The sequence below is a fragment of the Kogia breviceps genome, chromosome 4 (genome assembly GCF_026419965.1).
Source record: "Kogia breviceps isolate mKogBre1 chromosome 4, mKogBre1 haplotype 1, whole genome shotgun sequence".
Taxonomy (NCBI): domain Eukaryota; kingdom Metazoa; phylum Chordata; class Mammalia; order Artiodactyla; family Physeteridae; genus Kogia; species Kogia breviceps.
The window spans coordinates 179,681,131-179,705,306 of record NC_081313.1 but is presented as its reverse complement, the minus strand read 5'-3'; the positions used below and the strand labels follow the sequence as shown (position 1 = coordinate 179,705,306).

General features: G+C 50.1%; 2 protein-coding genes across 12 annotated transcripts in view; one reads left to right on the top strand and one right to left on the bottom strand.

Annotated features, from left to right (window-relative positions):
- Nucleotides 1-6,893, bottom strand: part of ZFR2 (zinc finger RNA binding protein 2) — a 50,209-nt gene extending 43,316 nt beyond the window's left edge. For 3 of the 9 annotated variants that reach the window (XM_067033090.1, XM_067033095.1, XM_067033097.1), the window contains exon 1: nucleotides 72-168. In XM_067033090.1, coding sequence (XP_066889191.1) covers nucleotides 72-124 — 53 coding nt within the window. In that variant the 5' untranslated portion in view covers nucleotides 125-168. Of the gene's footprint in view, nucleotides 1-71; nucleotides 297-5,738; nucleotides 6,167-6,805 lie in introns of those variants that run through there. The other 6 variants (XM_067033093.1, XM_067033092.1, XM_067033089.1 and 3 more) reach the window with 6 other exon arrangements.
- ATCAY (ATCAY kinesin light chain interacting caytaxin) overlaps nucleotides 5,877-24,176 on the top strand; it is a 37,499-nt gene continuing 19,199 nt past the window's right edge. Inside the window, exons 1-3 of one of the 3 annotated variants that reach the window (XM_059060077.2) lie at nucleotides 5,877-6,629; nucleotides 8,913-9,030; nucleotides 22,748-22,806. In XM_059060077.2, the coding sequence (XP_058916060.1) occupies nucleotides 8,954-9,030; nucleotides 22,748-22,806 (136 nt within the window). In that variant the 5' untranslated portion in view covers nucleotides 5,877-6,629; nucleotides 8,913-8,953. Of the gene's footprint in view, nucleotides 6,630-8,912; nucleotides 9,031-9,571; nucleotides 9,653-22,747; nucleotides 22,807-24,176 lie in introns of those variants that run through there. The other 2 variants (XM_059060075.2, XM_067033102.1) reach the window with 2 other exon arrangements.

The following is a 24,176-nucleotide window of genomic DNA, read 5'->3' as shown; positions in this document are numbered from 1 at the left end:
CCCGACAGTTACAACTCGGGGCCGCGGCCTCCCCGGGGCCGGGGCAGCGCGGGCGGCGCGGGGGCCATTACCTGTACTGCGAGCCGGCGCCCTGCGCGAAGCGGTAATAATTACTCGCCGCCATCTTGGCTTCTCCACAGCGCGCCCGCTGACCCGGAGGCGCGAAGGGACGGCGCCGCCGGCGCGTGACGTCATCTGGCCCGCGCCCAGGCCTCGTGCCGCTCGTGCCCCGCCACGTGCCCCAGGCCCCGCCCCCCGCGCGAAGCTCGCGCCTTCTCGCTTCCTAGTCTGCGCTTGGGGGCGTGTCTTTGCCTCGAGCCCGCCCGGCCGCAAGCCCCGCCCCTTGCAAGGAGCCCCTACCTTCCATGTGAGCGCCCAGTATGGGGTCTTTGGCTCGACCTCCTCCTTCCCACCAAGCCCCGGATCCGGCCCTCTCTGTTTTAGTTCAAGCCCCGCCCCTCGCCGCAAGACCCGCCCCTTATCGGATTCCCCTCCTTCCCTTTAACTTCTCAGCTTGGGGATTTCAAGGCTGGAAGTGATTTTCCTTTTTGTGCCCTTGGGTGGATTTGGTTGCCCTGCTGACCGTTTCTGGCTGGGTGAATGTGGCCCTACTGATACGGCCAAGTCCTGCTTGTCCCTTCAGCGGCCCCCTGGGTGCCAGTCTTTTCGTGGAGCCTTCTAAGGCTCCAGTACCTAAAATTCAGTGGCTCTAAATTAGTGGTTCTCAACTGGAGTATTTTGCCCCCAGAGGACAGTGGGCAGTGTCTGGGGACATCTGTGGTTGTCACAACTGGGGGTGCTCCTGGCATCAAGTGGATGGGGACCAGGGATGCTGCTCAATGCCCCACAGTTCCCAGGAGGGCCCCCATGACAGAGAATGACCTGGCACCAACGTCAGCAGTGCCAAGGTGGAGAAACCCTATTCTAAGGGTAATTCATTTTGAGGGCTATTTCTTGACCCACTTACTATAGGCAGGGCCATCCTGGGGGGGTGCAACAGTAAGCTGCATGGCACCAGTCCTCAAGAACTTAGATTCAGGGAAGCAGATCATAACCAAACTATTACAATTAAGGTAGTCTTTGGTTAAGAACAGATTTATTGAGATATAATTCACGTACCAAATAATTCGCCCAACTAAGGTGTGCAATTCAATGGTTTTTAGTATATTCACAAAGTTGTGCAACCATCACGACTAATTCCAGAACACTTTCATCACCCAAGAATAAACCATGAACTCCTTAACAGTCACTTCCCCACCCCCACCCCACCCCCTGGCCACCATTAGTTTGCTTCTGTCTCTATGGATTTGCCAGTTCTGGACATTTCCTATAAATGGAATATTACTCAGCAATAAAAAGGCATAAACTCTTGATACACACCACAACTTGGATAAAGCTCTAGAGAATTATGCTGAGTGGGAAAAGTTCCATTTACATAAAATTCTTGAAAGGTCAAAAATCATAGAAATGGAGAACATATTTGTGATTTCCAGGGGTTAAGGACATGGGGAGGGGGTAATGGGGAGTGGGAGTAGCTATAAAAGGTCAACATGAGAGATCCTGTGGTGATTGAAATGTTCCGTATCTTGACTATATCAAAAGCAATAGTGCTACTGCATTATACTATAATTTTGCAAGATGTTACCATTGGATAACATGGTGGAAAAGGGTACGGGATCTCTCTGTGTGATTTTTTACAACCCCATGGGAATCTACAATTATTTCAATTTTTTAAGTTAATTTTTTAAAGGCAAAAAAAAAAGAGTACATTTACCGACCATGGTGGGGTGGTGTTCTTTTGCCACCCTTTTAAGCAGGCACAAGGCTAGTTAATTCTTGGATGGAAACCATGGCAAGCCCAGGGTGCCAAGGAAAGCTGTATGGGTGATTTAGTGGATGGCATTCTTCCATTTGTGTCTTAATGACCATGTGTGGCCACAAGGAACAATCTAGTGCGTCTGGCAAACGCAGCTCTCCTGCCATGCCCTGGCTAAAGGCCAGCGTGGTAATTACACATGGCCTCCCTCCAATTCCCTGCAGCTCTAACTAGATAACCCAGGCTGCATGCCTTTTACAAAAGCAGGTCTGTTTTGATGTTTTCTCTGGATTGCATAATATCTTTTCTTTCCTGTTATTTGCTTTAAGCATTGTGCTAAATGCTTTACATGCATAGTCTTATCTAGTTCTCACAATAGCCCTCAGAAGTAGGTATAGTTGATTCTCGTTGTTGGCAGCAGTTCTGTTCTATAAAGTTGCTGCAAACACTGAAAGAGCAAAATACTGACCCATTGCTCCTAGGGGAAATACAGGGTTAGGTTCCTGAGAGCCTCTGGTCACAACATTTTCATCAAATGATCAATACATAACCTTGGGTTATGTGTGTGTGTGTGTGTGTTTTTGTTTAAAGCCTTCTTATTTAATATACATTGTAGATTCCTTAACATTGAACTCACATTCCAGAGCTCTATAACACTCACACCTCAATGAAGCTTATCTAACATGCTTATTTTCTCCATAAGGGCACAGCACAGCCTTCCTGTGCTAACAAACACTAGACAGCATTTCAGCACCATGTGTGGGGACCATTATAAATAGCCAAATCACCAAAAAAAAAAAAAAAAAAGCACAAAAATGTTAAAAAGCACGGCACTAAACAGACCCCAAAAAGGACAGTTGTTTACAGCCTAGGCTGGAATAAACATCATCTGGTTCAACCTCAGCTGACAGCACATGCACAACCAGCGCTCAGATTTTTTTGACTTCTCTGTGTTATCTACAAATGACCCTGGAAGCACCATGAGTATTGATTTTGGGTGTTACAAATAAATTTCAGCCAGTAGGCAAATTTACAAATACCGTGAATAATGAGGATCAAATGTATTTGTATGAATCCCCTTTGCAAATCAGGAAAAGGAGATTCAAGGAGGTTTAGTAATTTCATTGCCTCAACACACTTCACTGAGAACTAACTTCGTTTCAGGTATTCTACTAGGGCAGGGTTTCTCAACGACCGCACCGCTGATATTTCAGACCAGATAATTCTCTTGGGGAGGGGGCTGTCCTGTGCACTGCAGAGAGTTGAGCAGCATCTCTGGTCTTTACCCACTCGATGCCAGAATCACCAGATGTCCCATGGGGGGTAAAATCGCCCACCGGTGAGAAGCACTGGTCTAGGGATTAAAGACATAGCCATGACAAAATGAAACATCTCTGATCTCAAGAAACTTACATTCTGGGGTAATGGGGATGGGGAGTTAGTGTTTCATGGGGACACAGTTTTGGTTTGGGAAGATGAGAAAGTTCTGGAGGTGGATGGTGGGGATGGTTACACACTGTGAATGGAATTAATGCCACTGAAGTTTACATTTAAAAATGATTCGAATGGCAAACTTTATGTTAGGCGTATATATTAATATATATAACCACCATTAACGATAAACCAGACGAGAGCCAATCTTGGTTCACGCAGCGGCTCGGAGGCGGGCTGCAGCACCACGGACAGCTCCCAGCGCACTCTCAGGGGGGAAGAGCTGCTGCTTTACAAATGTCCTTCTGTTCCAAATGCTTTTCTCCCCCTTCTTCATCCATCCAACTCCTACTCACTCCTCAGAGCCCAACCCACACGGTCACCACCCCTGCCCCACTCAGAAATCTCCCCATGTTCTCCCCAAGCCACTCTGCTCCAAAGATGTCAGCCCAGACTCCCTTGCCCATCTCCTGCTCCGAGTGGGAGTTCTATGAAAGCAAAGTCGTACTCACATTTCGGACCCCAGTGCCCAGTACTAGAACGAACCTGGATTTCCCGCTCAGTGTCTCTTCCCAGAGCTCCACGTCCTCCAGCCAAGAGGTGCAAAGTCCAGGTCTTGTGCTGGAGTCTCTGGGCTCTCCCTTCCCTGCTGTGGGGCGGTTGCCTTTATGCCTTTGGCTTGGAGGGGCACCGACCCTGATGCAGTGGGTGGGGTAGCCACGTGAATAGAGTGTTGTTTGAGACCCACAGGGGGAGCCAGCGTCTGTGCATTCTACCTGCATTTCCCGAACATCTCCTTTGTACCACGTGCTACTGCCCTGGCACATGACACTGTACAAAACCAACCAAGTCTCTTTTGAAATTTCTATTCCAATAAGGGGGGGGGTCCTAGAATAAACAAAGAAACAAGTAAATAATCTCAAATAGTGGTAAGTATTATGAAAAAAGACTCATCAGGCTCCTCAATACCATAAACATAGAATTAGTGTATGACCCAGCATTGCCACTCTCAGGTATATACCCCAAAGAACTGAAAACAGGGATTGAAATAAATCCATGTACACCCATGTTCGTAGCAGCACTATTCACAACCGTCAAAATGTAGAAACACTTTTTGTTTATCCACTGGTGAATGAATAAACAAAAAGTGGCGCACGCATACAATGATATATATGATTCAGCCATAAAAATGAAGGAAGCACTGACACATATCACAATGTGGGTGATCCTTGAAAAATGTTGCTCAGTGAGAGAAGCCAGACACAAAAGATGGCATAGTACCTTATTCCATTAATATGAAATATCCAGAACAGGCAAATCCACAGAGACAGAAAGTGGATTAGTGGTTGCCAGGGGCTGGGAAGGGAGAAGTAAGAGACTGCTTAATGGGTACGGGTTTCCATTTGGGGTGATGAGAACGTTCTGGAACTAGACAGTGGCGACGGTGGCACAACACTGACTGTACTTAATGTCACTGAACTATACACTTCCAAATGGTTAAAATGGTAAATGTTACATTATGTGTATTTTACCACAGTAAAAAAGAAAAAAAAAAATTTTTTTAAACTGAAAAACAAATCAGACTAGATAATGGGATGGAAGATGATGGAGTGAGAGGCAAGGTAGGCGGTGAGATTAGGAAAGGCCTCTTTGAGGAGATGACTTCTGAGCTGACACCTGAATAATGCAAACACCTGGGGGAAGAGTATACCTGGCAGATGGAGCAGCTTGTGCAAAGGCCCTGTGGTGGGAATGAATGAGCCTGATGTGTTCACAGAACAGGTGAAAACCATCATCACAGTGATTAAGAGGAACAGGAGGTAACAACAGGCATCCATTCCTACTTAGGATCATGTATTGATATTAGTTTCCTGTGGCTGCCATAACAAAGTACCACGAACTAGGTGGCTCAAAACAATCGCTTTTTTTTTTTTTTTTTCTATCACAGTTTTGGAGGCCAGAAGTCTGAAATCAAGGTATTGGCAGGGTTGGCTTCTTCTGGGGGCTGTGAGGGAGAATCCATTTGGTGTCTCTCCAGCTTCCGGTGGTCACTGATGACAATCCTCCATATTCCTTGGCTTGTCGATGCATCATCCTGATCTCACATGATGTGACCCCCCCCCCCCTTCTCTTCTCTTATGAAGTCACTTGTCATGGGATTTAGGGCACATCTTAAATCTAGGATGATCTCATCTGGAGATCCTTAACTTAATTCCATCTGCAAAGACCCTTTTTTCCAACTAAGGTCACATTCACAAGTTCCAGGGGTTAGGACATGGACATAACTTTGGGGGCTGGGCCCCATTCAACGTGCTACCAGTCTAAAAATAAAAACAGCAACAGCAAGAAACACGCATAGAACTTTTCTCATGCTGCGGCACTGTGCCAAGCACCCTCCCTGCATCCCCTCATTAAATGCCGAAAGGCCAGTACCCTAATGTTTCCATTTCACAGATGAGGAAACTGAGGTCCAGGAAGTATGATCACTTACCCAACCAAGTCCCCAGCTAGTGGCTGAGCCAGTGTCCCAATCCACTTATGGTTTGATTTCAGAGGGTGCACTCTTAACTCTATACCATTCTATGGTCTTCCAGGGCGGGGCTGATGCACGCACACCTGCAGGGGACGCCTTCCCCTCGGAGGCCCCGAGCGAATGTGTCTGAGAAGGTTTTCTGTCTCCCCAGCACCCAGCCCGGTCTTCGGCCCATGGCTCATCGTAAGTGGTCGCCTGAGGGACCCATGAAATGGGTCCACGAGGAGATTATTTCCTCCCTCGCTCTTAATCTAAGGAATGAGGCCATCGCTGTCACTTATTTATTTGTTCCTTGTTTTGTTTTTAAATCTGTGATGCGCCATCAGGAAATCATTTCCGCTTCTGCCCCTGGTGAGGCTCTTGGAAATGCTCCCCTCTCAGCCAATGGAGAGCACCGATTCTGGCAGGGGGCTGTGCTTTTTGGTCAGCCCTGCCCCCATCCACCCACCCTGCACACAAAAGCAGCATAATTAACTGTCTTAAAGGAAGCCGAGCCTCCGCCAGCTGCGAGCTGGCAAGAAGAAAATACCTCGGAAGCACGAGGACCAGGGACGCAGCCGCAGCCGAGCGAGGGGGAGCCGACCGCTGACTGCAAGCTGTTCCCCACCCGTGGACAAAAGCGCCCATCCGCGCCCGTCGCATTGCCCTGGGTGACCTTCCTTGGATGCGGAGTCCGCGCCGGAGTGCATCTTCCTCGGATGCTCTGAAGGCGAGGGATGCCCGGCTGCATCCGCCCAAGGCTCTTCTTTGTTTGCGCGTAACCGGGAGAGGCCGCGGAGGTAGCCGGGACTCACACGGAGGTGAATCCACTTTCTTTCTCCCCGCCCTGACGAGGAAGAGTGTCCGCAGGTATCTGCTGCTACAAACCCCCTTCTGGCAGATGGGGCGGGTGGGAGCAGAGAACCAGGGTCTTGTGATTCTTGGGATGCTACCAGCTCCATTTTACCCCACGCGGAGAAAAGCATCCGCCCCCCCCCCCCATACACACACACCCCCACAGTTCACCTCCCATGCCCACCGTTCACCTGGATGGCAGAGGATTGCACCATTTCCGGGACGTGCTTAGAGATTAGGCGGCTCAAACCCTCAGCCCCTCTCTGGGACGCTTCCTGAGAGACCGAAATGTACACGTCCCACCTCTGTGCATTTCCTATTTATAACGCCGTGAGCGGATTTGGAAAAGGATTTGATAGATGTGTACGTAAAAGCTTGCCTGTGGGGTGGGGAGGAAGGGAAACGGTTGAAGACAGAGATTCCTCCTCCCCTGTCTGAACTTGTATGTGATGTGCTGATAATTCAGCACCACCGCGGGAAGGAACGCTTCTCAGCTGCCCCTCGCTCGCTGCCTTATTTGCCGTCCTCGAACGTGAAGTCGGGATCAGAGGGCGGGAGCGTCCAGGGCCCTGTGGTCACCCGCCCACACCCCTCATGTAGAGGGTCGCTGGGCCCACATGTGTGGCCCCAGTCTCAGCTGTGGGTGGGGTGGAGGTGGGTGGGCCTTTCTGGGGGCTGAGGGCACACCCAGCTCAGGATAAGGAAACAGACGCAAAGACCACTCCCTTCAGAAAGGAAATGAATTTCCACGGATGGGAACTTTCCCTTGCAGTAAGTTCCTGGGCAGTTGTCGCCACAGCATCAGGAAGACATCTCTCTCTCTCTCTCTCTCTCTCTCTCTTTTCCGTACTGCGTCTTACTGTCCCTCCTCCATGAATGAATGACGACATTCAGGGCAGTGACAAGAAGGGAGTGAGAAACTCTCACCCAAGTGGGGGAGGGTCGAATTTCAGACATCCCATCCCCCCTTCCTGGCCCTCACCTGTCTCCGGCTCCCTCTGGGCCCCAATCCCAAATGCAGACCCTCCATCCACAGGGGCTTAGGTCCAGCGAGGGGCTCTGGAAGACACACCCAAATTAAGAGCCACCCACCAGCTCTACAGGGGCAGCCGCAGTGAGGGGGGACGGGGGAGGGGCTGGGGGCGGGACCTTAGGTGCTGGCAAGTGAGGACGACAACTTCTCAATCTCAGATCTATGGACATTTGGGGCCGGATCATTCTTGGCCATGGGGTACCATCTGGGACACTGTAAGGCACTGAGCAGCATCCCTGGTCTCCACCCCCTTGATGTCAGTAGCATGCCGCCCCCCTCCCCGCCCCCCCCGCACTTGTGACAACCCAAAATTCCTCCAAACGTTGCCAAATGTCTGGTGGGGGAAGGCAGAATCACCGCCAGTTGAGAACCACTGGCTTAAAAGCTCAGAACCTGCACTATTAGTTGAGTCATAAGATCCTGGGGGTTTTGTCCAAAGGGATCATAGAGATCCTTTCTAGACCAATTCTTTCACTTACAGGCAGGGAAACTGAGACAGGGGAGGTCGGCCACGCCCCAGCGTAGACCCAAATTCCGTCTCACTCGGCAGTTCTCACCACACCCCCAGACAGCCCAGCACTTAAGCCCCACCTAGAGCGCCGCCTCCACGCCATCCTTGCCCCCACCTGGTTCCTCGCAACGATAAAAACAAAACTGGCATTTTGTGGTTGGTAAAAATGGTGATCCTGATTTCCAGCCCCGGGCACTTTCCGTACTTCCTTTTTCAGTCCTAGGGTCAGGTTGTCAGGACTTGCTTCTTCACTGGGGGAGGGGAGGGGACAGAGGGGCAGGACAGGTGGGCTGGAGCAGATAGAGGTGGGTTGGTCTTGTAACCGGGTCTTGTCTGAATGTCAATCCCAGCAAGGAAGCTTAACTATATCACTCATTAACACTAAATGACTACACATCATTTAGTGTAAATGACTTTAATTGGATTTATGGCTTCCTAGTTGAAGTCCAAGGTAAGGGAGGGATGGTGAACCATGCAGAGGATGGACTTTAGAGCTTCAAAGAGGGGGTGCTTTTAGCTGGAGGCTCAGCCCTTCCTGTGGTTTCAGACTCCAGACCCACATGGGTGTTCAGCTTTCTATGCCTCTGTTTTCTCACTGGTGAAATGGAGAAGCCTCACGGGGCTGGGCAACCATTCAATAAGACAATGGACCCAAGAGCTCTTTGCAGATCCATCTCTGAAGTTCTGTGTGTCAGTGGGGAATTGTCGTTATGATGACTGTCCAGTAAAACCTCCATCCACTGCCCTCCTGCAGGATACATCCTTGCTTCAAGTCGGTGCCTCTTCCCAGCTCCCATGGGGACCACTGAAGCCACGCTCCGGATGGAAAACGTGGACGTGAAGGAAGAATGGCGGGACGAAACTCTGGCCAGGTACAGCTCCCTAGGTGTGCGTGTCAGACGTGGAAGGAGCGGGCCCGACGCCGCTGCTCCCAGGTGTGAGGCAGAGACACCCCAGTTGACCGGGCCAAGAGCATAATTGATATTTGCTGAATTATTTAAGGTTGATTTCCCACCTCCCTCCCACCTCCCCATCCCTGCCCAAAGCGCCGAAATAGCTCCCATTCCCACACTATCGTAAGAATTCTAAACATTCCTCTAAAACCATCTCATGGGCCGTTACAGTATTCTTACCTGGGTTCCCATGAATTCAGGTAACAGCGTGTTTTTCCCTGCAGCAGCCAGAGGGACCCTGTCATACCCCTTAAAAGCCCTGGGGCGGGGACTTCTCTGGCGGTTCAGTGGTTAAGACTCTGTGCTCCTAATGCAGGGGACCCGGGTTCGATCCCTGTTCAGGGAACTAGATCCCTCATGCCACAGCTGAAGATCCCGCACGTGGCCATGAAGATCCCGCGTGCCGCAACTAAGACCCGGTGCAGCTAAAACAAAACAAAACAAAACAAAAGACACGGAAACAGATTCTCCCCCAGAGCCTCCAGGAGGAACCAGCCCTGCTGGTGAAACTGATTTCAGACTTACTTCTTTGTCTACATTCGTAAGGAAATACATATGTGTCGTGTTGTTGTTGTTTTTCTTTTTAATTTATTTATTTATTTTTGGCTGCGTTGGGTCTTCGTTGCTGCGCGCGGGCTTTTCTCTAGTCGCGGCGAGCGGGGGGCTACTCTTCGTTGCGGTGCGCGGGCTTCTCCCTGCGGTGGCTTCTCTTGTTGCGGAGCACGGGCTCTAGGCGCCCGGCCTTCATACGATTGAATGTGCTGAGTATTTCACATACTTGTTTATAGTCTGTTCCCCACCATGGAACCCACGGGAGCTGGGGCCTTTGGTTTGATCACAGGCATACAGTTGATGCTCAGTGGATACTGGGCGAATGGATGACGGTCATTGGTATGAATTCAAAATTGTAGGAAGCAAGCCGTGCGTGCACACTGCTGAGATACTTGTCTCTCTGTACTCTCCTCTGGCGAGGCGTTGGGTAAGAGAAAATATAGTCAGCACAGGCTCCCCTTAATTTGTTGGCTGGACGCAACTGCTCATTTCCCTCCCACTTTTTTTTTTTTTTTGGCCAGCTTGCAGGATCTTAGGATCTTAGTTCCCCAACCAGGGGGGATCGAACCCGTGCCCATGGCAGTGAAAGCGCAGAGTCCTAACCACTGGATTGCCAGGGAATTCCCTCTCCCTCCCACTTTAATGCAAGGAGTTTACCCCACAGGAGATGATGCCCAAAAGTTAGTTGCATAACCATCCAGGAAGGAAGGGTCAAAGGGACGGGGCATATTTACCCTGGAAAAGAGGATCTGGAAAGGATCTCCAGCTCCAGATAATCTCAGTTGGTGAGGGTGCCCAGGGCAGAACAAGGATGTTGGACAGGCATGAAAGGGACGCAGGTTTGAGTCTAAAGTAGACTCTTTGGACTCAAATGGTCCAATCTGTGCATGCTTTGTACGGCCAGCCGGCCCATTCAAAAGCTAAATGGGCTGATGGGGGAGGTCTGGAGCTTCCTGTCGACCTGTCCCAGGAGAAGCTGTGATGTCAAGGGCATCACCCCCTCATTTGAGAATCTTTAGCCCTCTCTCCAGTCTAGTCATTTTCAGTGTCGATGTTTCACACACATCCTTATGATTCTTAAAGCGATAGATGGGGACTTCACTGGTGGCGCGGTGGTTAAGGATCCTCCTGCCAATGCCAAGGACACAAGTTCGATCCCTGGTCCGGGAAGATCCCACATGCCGTGGAGCAACTAAGCCCGCGCCACAACTACTGAGCCAGTGCTCTAGAGCCCACGAGCTCCAACTACTGAGCCCACGTGCCACAACTACTGAAGCCCACGGGCCTAGAGCCCGTGCTCCACAACAAGAGAAGCCACCGCAATGAGAAGCCCGCGCACCGCAACGAAGAGTAGCCCCCGCTCGCCGCAACTAGAGAAAGCCCGCGCGCAGCAACGCAGCCAAAGATAAATAAAATTTAAAAATAAATAAATAAAGCGATAGATGCCCCACCTCAGAATAGCCGAGAATCTCTTGTCTGTGCAGTACCGTTGTCTTCAGGAAGACAAGTATTTCGGGAAAGAGACGGCGACTTCATTGGAGCCGACCTCCTGTTCTTTCACTGTTAAAATGTTCTTCAGGGCTTCCCTGGTGGCGCAGTGGTTGAGAGTCCGCCTGCCGATGCAGGGGACGCGGGTTCGTGCCCCGGTCCGGGAAGATCCCACGTGCCGCGGAGCAGCTGGGCCCGTGAGCCGTGGCCGCTGAGCCTGTGCATCTGGAGCCTGTGCTCTGCAACGGGAGAGGCCACAACAGTGAGAGGCCCGCGTACAGAAAAATATATATATATATATATTCTTCATTCTACATTCCCTCCTGTAAGTCTTTCTCTTTAACTCAATACAAGGAGTGCTGATGCCTGGATTTGTGGAAAGGGGTCTCATGACACCCAGACCTGGCAATTTGGGCAAATTAAGGACTGTTTTTGTCAGGGGCTCCTGATGGGGCTAGGAATGCTCCAGAATGGGCAAAAGCTGCCTTGGGGAGCTGTCCCTCGTTCCCGGCATGGGACATCTGTTTCCTCCCATGGAAAAGGTGGAAACAGATGGGATGATCTCTGTGGGTTCCTTCCAGCACCAAACACCTGGGGTTTGGAGGCGTCTCCAACCAGTGTCAGCATCACTTACCCTCGGGTCCCGTGAAATCTGGCCCCTGTCCGAGACCAAAGCGTCCCTCGGTCTGGACTTTGAGAACCTTCTGATTCAACCCTGCCTGCCCAGGCGGCAAACCTCAACCCTTCCTGGACATAAAAAAATTCTCTGATGACAGCACAGGACTCACCTTGCTCACTCTAATTTTATTTCGAGCAACACAGAGGAACCAAGAGGGCACGAGCTGTGGAACCGGACAGCCGTGGGTTCAGATTCCAGTTCTCCAGTGGGCTTGCCTGCCCACCTTGGGCAGCTCTTCGAGCATCTTTGTGCCTCAGTTTTCCTATCTGTAAAATAGGGACAATCATTCCTGGCTCACGAAGTTGTCGCGAGAATTCGATGAGGCATGAGTTGCGAGCCGGGCTGTCTAGATGCGGAGGGCTGCCCGCGGGACTTGCTGCCCTCAGCATCATTCTTTTCAGCTTGTACCTTGTTCACTCTGGTTCCTTTTTCCCATTCCCCCGTAAAAGAGACCCTCCTCTCCCAAGCCTCGTTGAGACAAAGTGGAGCTGACTGCAGCTGCCAATGTGAATTTCAAGTGAGTTTCCCCAGCTGCAGAGGGCTCCTCTCCCTTTTCAGTAGTTCAGTGTTTGCAGTATAGTGGCCTGGCTGTGCAGCCCTGGGGTCAGAAACATGCCTTCGTCAAGGCTCTGTCCTCCTCATTCTGGGAGAAATGAGTACAGCTCCTTATACAGCGTCCAGCTGCAGCTCAACATAAGCACCTCTGTCTGATGCCAGACAACCCACAATTCTATTCCTTCGAGCTCAGTGATCCCTTCCTGGGCGGGATCCTCGAGCTGCCCTGGGTGTGTCCGGGTGTTCGCCCTGTGCCCACAGCCCCCTCCTGCTGCCATTGCCTTGCGGCGTCTTCCTGCACCTCCTGCTCTTCTGCAGGTACCCGTGGACCCTAGCTGAGAGAGGGCAGCCTGGAGACGATCCATCTACCTGCCTTGCTTCCACACTCATTCATTCTAGTGACATGCACTGACTGTGCCAGGCCCTAGGTGAGACGCTGGGGACAGGTGGAGAACAGGAGAGCCGCCCTTGTGGGGTGTTCAGAGTCTGGCGCAGAGACAGGCGGTCCCTTATAACCTCACCGACCAATGAAAAAAATTGCAGCTGGGTTCTTGGCACCTGGAGAGCGCCAGGTGGGGTCTGACTGGGTTGGGGACATTGGGGGAGGCGCTTACCCTGAGCTCCGAAGGATGAAGAGGTATGAACAGGGGAAAGAGGCTGGGGGTAGGGTTCAAGCATTCCAAGCGGAGAGAGCAGCACGTGCAAAGGCCCTGAAGCCAGCAGAAGCAGATCGAGGGACTGAAGAAAGGTTGGGTGGGGAAACTGAGGACCAGGGTGAGAAAGGGCTTGGCCCGGGTCTCACAGCTAAGGAGAGGCAGGTACAGGGTTAGATGTCTGAATAGTGTCTCAGCCTGCTCTCCCTTCTATAACCGAGTGAGCGTTGGTTTTGCTTGTAACTTTTTATTCTTTTTTCTTTTTTTTTTAAATTGGAGTGTAGTTGATTTAGAATGTTGTTTTAGTTTCTACTGTATAGTAAAGTGAGTCAGTTATACAGATACATATATCCACTCGTTTTATTTATTTTATTTTTGGCTGCATTGGGTCTTCGTCGCAGGGCGTGGGCTTCTCATTGCGGTGGCTTCTCTTGTTGCGGAGCACGGGCTCTAGGCGCACGGGCTTCAATAGTTGCAGCACGCCTGCTCAGTAGTCGTGGCACATGGGCTTAGTTGCTCCACGGCATGTGGGATCTTCCCGGACCAGGGATGGAACCCGTGTCCTCTGCATTGGCAGGAGGATTCTTTTTTCTTTTTTTTCTTTTTTTTTTTGCGGTACGCGGGCGTCTCACTGCTGTGGCCTCTCCCATTGCAGAGCACAGGCTCCGGACGCGCAGGCTCAGCGGCCATGGCTCACGGGGCCAGCCGCTCCGCGGCATGTGGGATCTTCCCGGACCGGGGCATGAACCCGCGTCCCCTGCATCGGCAGGCTGACTCTCAACCACTGCGCCACCAGGGAAGCCCCTGGCAGGAGGATTCTTAACCACTGTGCCACCAGAGAAATCCCTTCCACTCTTTTTTAGATTCTGTTCCCATATAGATCATTACAGAGTATTGAATAGAGTTCCCTATGCTACACAGTAGGTTCTTATTATTTATCTATTTTATATATAGTAGTGTGTATGTGTCCATCCCGATCTCTCAATTTATCCCTTCCCCTGTAAGTTTTTATTCTGACATAGTCCCAAGCTTAGAAAAAAAAAAAAACTATAAGAATGGTATAAGGAATATCTGTAAACTCTTACCCAGATTTGCTGATTGTTAAGATTTTACTTCCTTTGCTTTATCATTCTCTCCCCCAACCCCCGTCTCTCTCTTCTGCCCCTGTCTCTCCCTGCATCTGTCTCTCTGCTGTCTGTCTCTCATCTATCTATGCTCAGTTTCAGTTTGCATCTGCCCGCCCCTGCACAGGGCAGGGCAGGCAATGTCCCTCCCCAAGCCCAACACATGCACAGAGGTGATTTCCTGTTGCCCAGCTCAGCAGTCCGTCATGCAGGAGCCGTGGGTTTGGTCCAGGAAGTGATGGCAGGCTCTAAGCAGCCTCAGCATCTTCTGCCCTCCTCAACTCCACCGTTCTCTTTCCTGTGCTCCAGCGATGATGGGCTATCATCGCAGGATACCACACCCCGGGCAGCTTCAACAGCAGACATTTATTCTCTCACAGCTCCAGAGGCTGGATGTCTTGAGATCAAGGTGCCAGCAGGGCTGGCTTCTGGTGAGGGCTCTCTTCCTGGCCTTCTCACTGCATCCTCAGGTGGTCTTTTCTCTGTGCTTGCAATGTGCAGGGGGAGCTTTCTCGTGGCTCTCCCTCCTCTTGTAAGGTCACAGTCCTAGGGGATCAGGGCCCCACGCTTTTTTGTTGTTGTTTTTTTTGGCCATGCTGCACGTGTACACAAAACAGGCATGGAATTTGTCTTCAGTCTCAATGTGAAAAAAAGATGCCTCTTTAAAACCTTCTGACTTAATCTTTTTTAAATGGAGGTGAAATTTACATAACATAAAAATAACCATTTTATTTTATTTTATTCTGTGCCATGAGCATGTGGGATCTTAGTTCCCCAACGAAGAGGTGATGGTGCTGGGGGAGACCAGAGCAAGATGGACAGAGGTGTTGGAAACTGCAGAGAAGGAAAAGGGGCAGATTTATCTGAGTATCTGAAACCACCAAAGTTGCCAATGGATAATTCTTGAATGCCTTTCAGCAGTTCCCTCTCTGGTTCTCCTGACTTAGCTCTGCAGGAGTCCTGTGATAAGCCCCGGTGCTGCTGGCCCAGCATTGAGCCTTGGAAAAGCCTACTTATGCCCAGAAAGAGTTTTTGCTGTTACCCTGCACCAGAGGTGGCCGCCATCAAACAGAAACAGAGGCTGGAAAGCCCTGGATGGGAGACCGAGGCAGCACAGCCAATCTTAATGCCGTCGAAGCCCTGAGGCACCAGTTGGGAAGCAGGAGGCATGTTCAAAGGTCCTGAGTCCCACAGTTTATTCCCAATTCCCTTTTTCACACTGTAACATTAAGCCAGAGGCTAGGTTCTGAGGGTAGAACTCGGTCCAGGAGCTACCTCTGAAGCGAGAACTATTGCAATAACAGCTGATTCCGGGTGACAGGTGTTTCTAGATTTTGGCCTTTCCCCGCCACTTACATAATGTGCCCTCACTTGCTCCTTCCTTCAAAACCTTTGCTGAGGGCTGCTTCTCCCAGGTCCAGGCCCGTGACTCACCAAAGCAAGAAAGGAGGAGGCACTTCCTCCCCCTCAAGGGCTCACAGTCTGCCCAGGAAACAAGCAATTGGCACACAGTACCACAGATTCAGTGCTAAAGGAGGCTTCTGAGGCAGGACGCAGGAGCGGGGTGGATGTCAGATTCAGATGGGGCCTCCTGGAGGATGCTGACCTAGCCTGAAAGGCTGAGCAAGTTCACCAGTCAAAGAAAGCAGGCAGTGGCCCTCTAGGCAGAGGGGGTGGGATGTGCAAAGGCACTGGGGCAGAGAGGACCTTGGCATGGTAAGGGATGCAGTAGGAGAGAAATTTGGATTTCACGCTGAGAGGGCGTGTGAGTTTCCCAGAGCTGCCATAACAAAGTACCAGGAACTTGCTTAAAACAGAAGAAATGTTTTCTCTCACAGTTCTGTAGGCTAAAAATCCAAAATCAAGGTGTTAGCAGGGCCATACTCCCTATGAAGGCTCTAGGGAAGGATGCTTCCAGCCTCCTCCAGCTTCGGCCTGCCTTGGCTTGTAGATGCATCACTCCAATCTCTGTCTTCCTCCATCTTTTTTTTTTTAAGCTTGTGTTTTATTTTTTATTTTTACTTTTTAAAATTTTTATTGGAGCGTAGTTGATTTACAGTGTGTATTAGTTTCAGGTGTACAGCAGAGTGAATCTGTTATACATATACATATATCCACTCTTTTTCTCTTTTTTTTGGCTGCGTTGGGTCTTCATTGCTGCGTGCAGGCTTTCTCTAGTTGCAGCAAGTGGGGGCTACTCTCTGTTGCAGTGCGCGGTCTTCTCATTGCGGTGGCTTCTCGTGTTGTGGAACACGGGCTCTAGGCACAGGGGCTTCAGTAGTTGCAGCACGCAGGCTCAGTAGTTGCAGTGCATGAGCTCAGCAGTTGTGGCTTGCGGGCTCTAGAGTGCAGGCTCAGTAGTTGTGGCGCACGGGCTTAGTTGCTCCGTGGCATGTGGGCTTCCCAGACCAGGGCTCAAGCCCGTGTCCCCTGCATTGGCAGGCGGATTCTTATCCTCTGCTCCACCTGGGAGGTCCTGCATTCTTTTTTAGATCCTTTTCCCATATAGGCCATTAAAGAGTATTGAGTAGAGTTCCCTGTGCTGTATAGTAGGTCCTTATTAGCTATCTCTTCTGTATATAGTAGTGTGTATATGTCAATCCCAATCTCCCAGTTTATCCCTCCCCCTGACCCCCTGGTAATCATAAGTTTATTTTCTACATCTGTAACTCTATTCCTGTTTTGTAGATAAGTTCATTTGTATGCTTTTTGTAGATTCCACATATAAGTGATATCATGTGTTTGTCTTTCTCTGCCTTACTTCCCTCGGTATGACAATCTTTAGGTCCATCTATGTTGCTGCTAATGGCATTATTTCGTTATTTTTTATGGCTGAGTAGTATTCCATTATATATATGAGATCTTTCTTTCTTTATCCATTCCTCTGTTGATGGACATTTAGGTTGCTTCCATGTCCTGGCTATTGTAAATAGTGCTGCAGTGAACACTGGGGTGCATGTGTCTTTTCAAATTATGCTTTTCTCCAGATATACGCCCAGGAGTGGGATTGCTGGATCATATGGTAGCTCTATTTTTAGTTTTTTGAGGAACCTCCATACTGTTCTCCATAGTGCCTGTACAAATTTACATTCCCACCAACAGTGTAGGAGGGTTCCCTTTTCTCCACACTCTCTCCAGCATTTATTGTTTGTAGATTTTTTTGATGAGGGCCATTCTGCTCCATATGAGGTGATATCTCATTGTAGTTTTTTAAAAATAAATTTATTTATTTGTTTGTTTTTATTTTTGGCTGAGTTGGGTCTTCGTTGCTGTGTGCAGGCTTTCTCTAGTTGCAGCGATCGGGGGTTACTCTTCATTGCGGTGCGCGGGCTTCTTATTGTGGTGGCTTCTTTTGTTGCAGAACATGGGCTCCAGGCGCGTGGGCTTCAGTAGTTGTGGCACGTGGGCTCAGTAGTTGTGGCTCACAGGCTCTAGAGCACTGGCTCAGTAGTTGTGGCACGTGGGCTCAGTAGTTGTGGCTCACAGGCTCTAGAGCGCAGGCTCAGTAGTTGTGGCACACGGGCTTAGTTGCTCCACGTCATGTGGTATCTTCCCAGGCCAGGGCTCAAACCTGTGTGCCCTGCATTGGCAGGTGGATTCTTAACCACTGCGCCCCAGGGAAGCCCCTCATTGTAGTTTTGATCTGAATCTGCCTCCATCTTCACACAGCCTTCTCCTCTGTGTCTCTGTGTCCAAACTTCCTCTTCTTACAATCATACCACTGATTGGCTGTAGGGCCCACCTTGCTCCAGTATGATGTCATCTCAACTTAATGCTGTCTACAACAACCCTATTTCCAAACAGGTCCCATGCTCAGGTTCTGGGAGTTAAGACCTGAATTATGTTTTGGTGGGGGGATGCAAGTCAACCCACACCAGAAGAATAAAGCCACACTGTACAACTGGTCGATTAGGGGGAAACCCACTTTTTACATGGGTTTCCCAGCACAGACTGAAAGCAAGTGCTGCAGGGAGCCCTCTGGATCCACTTTGAGTTCGTGAAGGGGCTTCAGCTCTGCATTAGCTGAGGTCTTCCTGGGGCTTGTGCAAATAACCAGGTCTCACCTGACCTTGAAAGCTGCAGCCCTGTGGACCTGTGGGGTTTGTTCACATGAGCCGACTGGACACAAGGGGGCAGTAGAGGGCAATGACCGGATTCAGCTCTGAGTGGTTCCTTCCTCCTTTGGGCATCTGGTTTAGCCTCCGTTTCCTCCTCTGTGAAATGGGCTGCTCCCTGCCTCATAGGGATACTGTGAGGAGGAAACATGATGATGCCGTCAACATTCCAACAGAGTGAGTGCCCTGTCCGTGCAGGTAAAGTACGGTTCTAGCTGATGCTAGAACAACAGGGATTACAGCCTCAGACTGATGGAAACAGGGAAGGCAGAGTAAATGAGGGGAAGGAGCCGGAAGGAGATCCCAACACCCAGGTGAGCAGGGGTGGCGGACAGTCAGCTCCTGGTGGTGGTTACCATGCGCGAAGGGCAGATCTGATTCAAGAAAAGACTGATATCTAGATTTTTGTGTGTCATATCTCTGACTTGACAGCAAATTTAAAATGTTGTGAGATGCTGTGTGGGCAGGATAAAACTAGGGGTGGTGCATCAGCTGTCAGCCTGCAATTTCAGAGCATGATTTCGGGTAACCTTGCAAGTAGGTAGTGTGCCTCCTGTACTCCCGGATCCCGGACTTATTTGTGAGTTACCAGCTGCCCTCCCCGTGTTGAGAGCAGGGGTGTCAGCTACCGACCAGAGGGACCAGAGCAACGTGTACACGAAATGGGCGTGTAAGTTGTCTTCAGTCTCAAACTGAAAAAAAGATCCCTCCTTAAAACCTTCTGACTTATGGGCTTCCCTGGTGGCGCAGTGGTTGAGAATCCGCCTGACGATGCAGGGGATACGGGTTCGTGCCCCGGTCCGGGAAGATCCCACATGCCGCGGAGCAGCTGGGCCCGTGAGCCATGGCCGCTGAGCCTGCGCGTCCGGAGCCTGTGCTCCGCAACGGGAGAGGCCACAGCGGTGAGAGGCCCGCGTACCACAAAAAAAAAAAAAAAAAAAAAAAAAAACACCTTCTGACTTAATCTGAAGCTTGCTTTTTTTCCTTTTTAAATGGAGGTGAAATTTACACAACATAAAAATAACCATTTTATTTCATTTTATTTTATTTTATTTTTGGCCGTGCAGTGGGCATGTGAGATTTTAGTTCCCCAACCAGGGATCGAACCGGTGACCCCTGCATTGGAAGCACGGAGTCTTAACCACTGTACTGCCAGGGAAGTCCCCAAAATAATCATTTTAGGGTGGGCCCTAATTTTTTAAAATATTTATTTATTTATTTATTTGGCTGCACCGGGTCTTAGTTGTGGCATGTGGGATCTTTTTGTGTCTGTGTGGTACGCGGGCCTCTCACTGCTGTGGCCTCTCACGTTGCGGAGCACAGGCTCCGGACGCGCAGGCTCAGCAGCCATGGCTCACGGGCCCAGCCGCTCCGCGGTATGCGGGATCCTCCCGGACCGGGGCACGAACCCGTGTCCCCTGCATCGGCAGGCGGACTCTCAACCACTGCACCACCAGGGAAGCCCCAGTGTGGGATCTTTAGTTGAGGCATGTGGGATCTAGTTCCCTGACCAAGTATCGAACCCGGGCCCCCTGCATCGGGAACGTGGAGTCTTAGCCACTGGACCACCAGGGAAGTCCCAAAATAACCATTTTAAATGAACAACTCACATGTTGTACAGCCATCACCTCTATCTAGTTGTAAAACGTTCCATCACCCCGAAATGAAACCCCATCCCCATGGCAACCACAAATGCACCACCTGTCTCTGTGGATTTGCCTGTTTTGGACGTTTCATGTAAATGGAATCACACATTATGTGGCCTTCTGTGTCTGGCTTCTCTCACTGAGCATCATGTTCTCAAGGTCCATCCACATTGTAGCAGGTGTCAGCGCTTCACTCCTTTTCATGGCTGAATAATATTCCATTGTACAGATGGACCATGTTTTGTTTATCTGTTCATAACCTGGTAGACATTTGGGTTGTTTCCAATGTGATCACGCTGCTGTGAGCATTCAGGTATGAGTTTTTGCATGGATATGTGTCTTCATTTCCTTTGTCATTTAAAAAAATAAATTTACTAATTTATTTATGTCTGCGTTGCAGCTTTTTCTAGTTGCAGCGAACGGGGGCTACTCTTCATTGTGATGTGTGGGCTTCTCATTGTGGTGGCTTCTCTTGTTGCAGAGCACAGTCTCTAGGCGACCGGGCTTCAGTAGTTGTGGCACACGGGCTTAGGTGTTCTGCGGCATGTGGGATCTTCCCAGACCAGGGCTCGAACCCGTGTCCCCTGCATTGGCAGGAGGATTCTTAACCACTACACTGCCAGGGAAGCCCTTCATTTCCTTTGGACCTCTGCTCTATTTTGACTTTTGACCTCTATGAGAGCAGGGCGCCATCTGATTCATCCTTTACCTCCAAGACCCTCCAAGACCTCCAATGCACCTAGAAGGTAGTGGTTACTCAAAGAACATTCGAAGCATGGTGAATGGGAGAAAGGTGGGCAGGGTGTCGGGTGCGGAGGAAGAAGCATGGATAGTTCCCACCCTACAGAGGGTGCCAGCTCATGCCCTACAAGGAACAGAGGTGATGGAATGAATGGTTTTGTTAAAGGAAAAGAAAAAGCATTCTACTGTCCTTCCCCATCTAACCAGCTCCCATTCCAGCTGAGCCGGCACTGCTGAATTGCAGAGATGAATGAACGCTGCAGTGCTTCCCTGAGCCAGCACACCCTGCAGCTAGAGCCTCTGACAGCCCCATGCACTCTGCAAAACCTTCTGCCTGGAACTATTTCCCTAGGCAGCAAAGGAGCCAGAGCACGTGGGTCAAAGTCAGGCGGCATGAGCTGTGGTCCAAAACAAAAAACAGTCTGAAAAAGAAAAGAAAAAAAAAAAAAAAAAAAAAACAGTCTGGGCATTGCCAGAGAAACAGGTCTTATTTTGCAAATCCATGCTCCACCAAGCATTAAAGGGGCACAAATATATAGCTGGCTGCCTTTCTTTTTTTTAAAAAAATTTACTGTTGGGCTTCCCTGGTGGTGCAGTGATTGAGAGTCTGCCTGCCGATGCAGGGGACATGGGTTCGTGACCAGGTCCGGGAAGATCCCACATGCCGCGAAGCGGCTGGGCCCGTGAGCCATGGCCGCTGAGCCTGCGCGTCTGGAGCCTGTGCTCCGCAACGGGAGAGGCCACAACAGTGAGAGGCCCGCGTACCGCAAAAAAAAAAAAAAAAAAAAAAAAAATTTACTTTTTAGAAGATTTAGGTTTACAGAAAAGTTGCAAGAATATTACAGAAAATTTCCATACACCCCCCACACACTCAGCTTCTCCTAAATTAACATCTTACATTAGGCTGATACATTTGTTACAATTAATAGACTGATATTGATACACTGTTATTAACTGAAGTCCAGAATTTATTCAGATTTCCATAGTCCTTTTCTCCTGATATCCTTTTTCTTTCCTAGGATCCCACCCAAGTTCCCACATAACATTCAGGCGTCACGTCTCCTCAGGCTCCTCTGGGCTGTGACGGTTTCTCAGACTTTCCTTGTTCTCAATGCCCTTGACGGGTTTGAGGAGGACTGTGGCCAGAGATTTTGTAGAATCTCCCTCGGTGGGAACTTGTCTGGTGTTTTTCTCATGGTTACACTGGGGCGCTGGGTGCTGGGAGGAGGGCCACCTGTGAAGGGCCGTCTCACCCTTCACCTCGGGGTGGCTGCCGTCCACGTGACTCATCACTGCTGGGTGTTGACCTCGGTCCCCTGGCTGAGTTCATGCTGGTTGGGTGTCTCCACTGTAAAGTCACACCTCCCCCTTTCCCATACTGTCCTCTTTGGAAGGAAGTCACTGTGCCCAGCCCACACTTACAGAGGGGGTTACTTTCCATCTCCTTGAGGGCAGAATATCTACAGACATTATATGAAATTCTTCTCTGCAGGAAAAATTTGTCTCTTCTCCCTGTATTTATTTATTCAATCATTTATTTATATCTGTATGGACTCATGGACACTTTATTTTAAACACTGGCTCACAATCCAATACTTCATGATATATTTTGTTGGTCAGACCAGTCCAGCATTGGCCACAGAGAGCTCTTTCAGTCGTCTGCTATGTCCATTGGACAACTTCTGGCTGCATTAATAGCAACAATTCATCGGAGACCAAACCCTGCGTGGTCAGCCCATGAAGATTGCTGCTTATATTCCAAATATAATATAGATGAGACCCTTCTTCTCACTGGTCCTTAGTTTTCCCCATCCCTACCCCCCAAAAAAAAAAACCAGGCTTAATATTTATTAGATGATCCAATGGGAGCCCTCCAGCGCTGACTGTTTATGATTTTCTGTGCTCGCGAGCAGATGTATTTTGTCCCATATGATTTTCTGTGCTCGCGAGCAGATGTATTTTGTCCCAACGGTTTCTCAAAGCTAAATAGATTTTGTTGGTGTCATTTTGTCTGAACTCCACGCTCCTGTGGCTGGACTTCTGGGGCCTGGTGGCTGCTGTCTGCTCCCGGCTGGGTTTGCAGGCCACTCTCGGAAGAGACGGGGATGGACTTGCTTGGAAGTGCCACAGAAGACACATCCTGTAAGTTTCCATGCATGCAGAAATGGGCACATGGTCTGGGCTGTGCCCAGCACTATAACTGTAGAAATGTCAGAGGTCATGCCTCCTGGGTGGAATGTCAGGGAAGGGGGTTGCTCTGCTCCAAGTCCGGCAGGGAAAGCAGTGTGGTTGTGGGCCAGAGACGTGTGTGGGTGCCATCATGAAGTCAGTTGCTGTGTGTCCTTGAACTAGTTGCTTAGCCTCTCTGTGCCTCCAATTCCTCATCTACTAAATACAGCTAGTGAGCCTCCCACAGAAGGGGCGTGCAAGGATTAAACAAGATGATTTGTGTAAAGTGCCCAGGGGATGCCAGGCACAAAGTCAGCCCTGGGAGGGCTTTGCTGCCCTGAGCACTCAGGAGGGCTCATGGCTCTGAGGATCCAAAGCCCCAGACTTTGAGGACAGGAGTCTGGGGCAGCCAGAGAAGCTGCCTCAAATATGTGTTCTCCTCGATGACATCTCCCGGTAGAGTCCTGCTGAGGGTCCCCGCTCTGCCTGCATTTCCCCCATGCAGCCCATCACAGAGCCCACCCTACAGGGGAAAGACTGCCCAGAGAGGGACAGCCACATCCCTGAGGTCACACAGCAGTGAGAGCCAGCTCTGCCTACCCCTGTACCACGCTATGCCCATGAGCCAGGTAGGGGGACCAATTTGTTCCAGGTTTCTGGGGCCGATCTGGATGGTTGGTCACCCAGGAGTACCAGCCCTTCTTCCTGCCTGAGCACGTAGGTTCTGCCCGGTGTTTCACATCCCCACAGGGTGACCTTGGGCAAATCCTTCCACCCCTCTGGGCCTCCATTTCCTACTTCTGTAAAATGAGGAGTGTGTAGTAACAGTATCCCACTTCCTAGGTGTGACTGGCTGAATGATGACCCCCCAAAGATATCCAGATCCTAAATCCAGGAACCCCCGAACGTTCCCTCACACGGCCAAAGGGATTTTGCAGATAGGATGAAGTTAAGGAACTTGAGATGGGGAGATGTGATCATTAATTTTATGTATTCACTTGCCTGGCCCATGGTACCCAGCTATGTGGCCAAACATAATTCTAGATGTTTCTGTCAAGAGTATTCTGTTAGATGTGATTTACATTTAAATTCATGGACTTTGAGTAAAGCAGATTGCCTTCCATTGTGTGGGTGGGCCGTGTCTAATCACTCGAAGGGCTCGGGAGCAGGAAGGGAAAAAATAAACTCAGGTGTGATTCATCCCAGGGCAGAATTCCTCTCCAGCTGTGGACCTATGAAATCAGTCAATGTCTCTGCTTCCAAAACACGATGGTGGGATGGACACAGACTAGATATTCTCATTCCAAATGGGAGAAACTGGAAGGAAGAAAGTGGTCACGGGT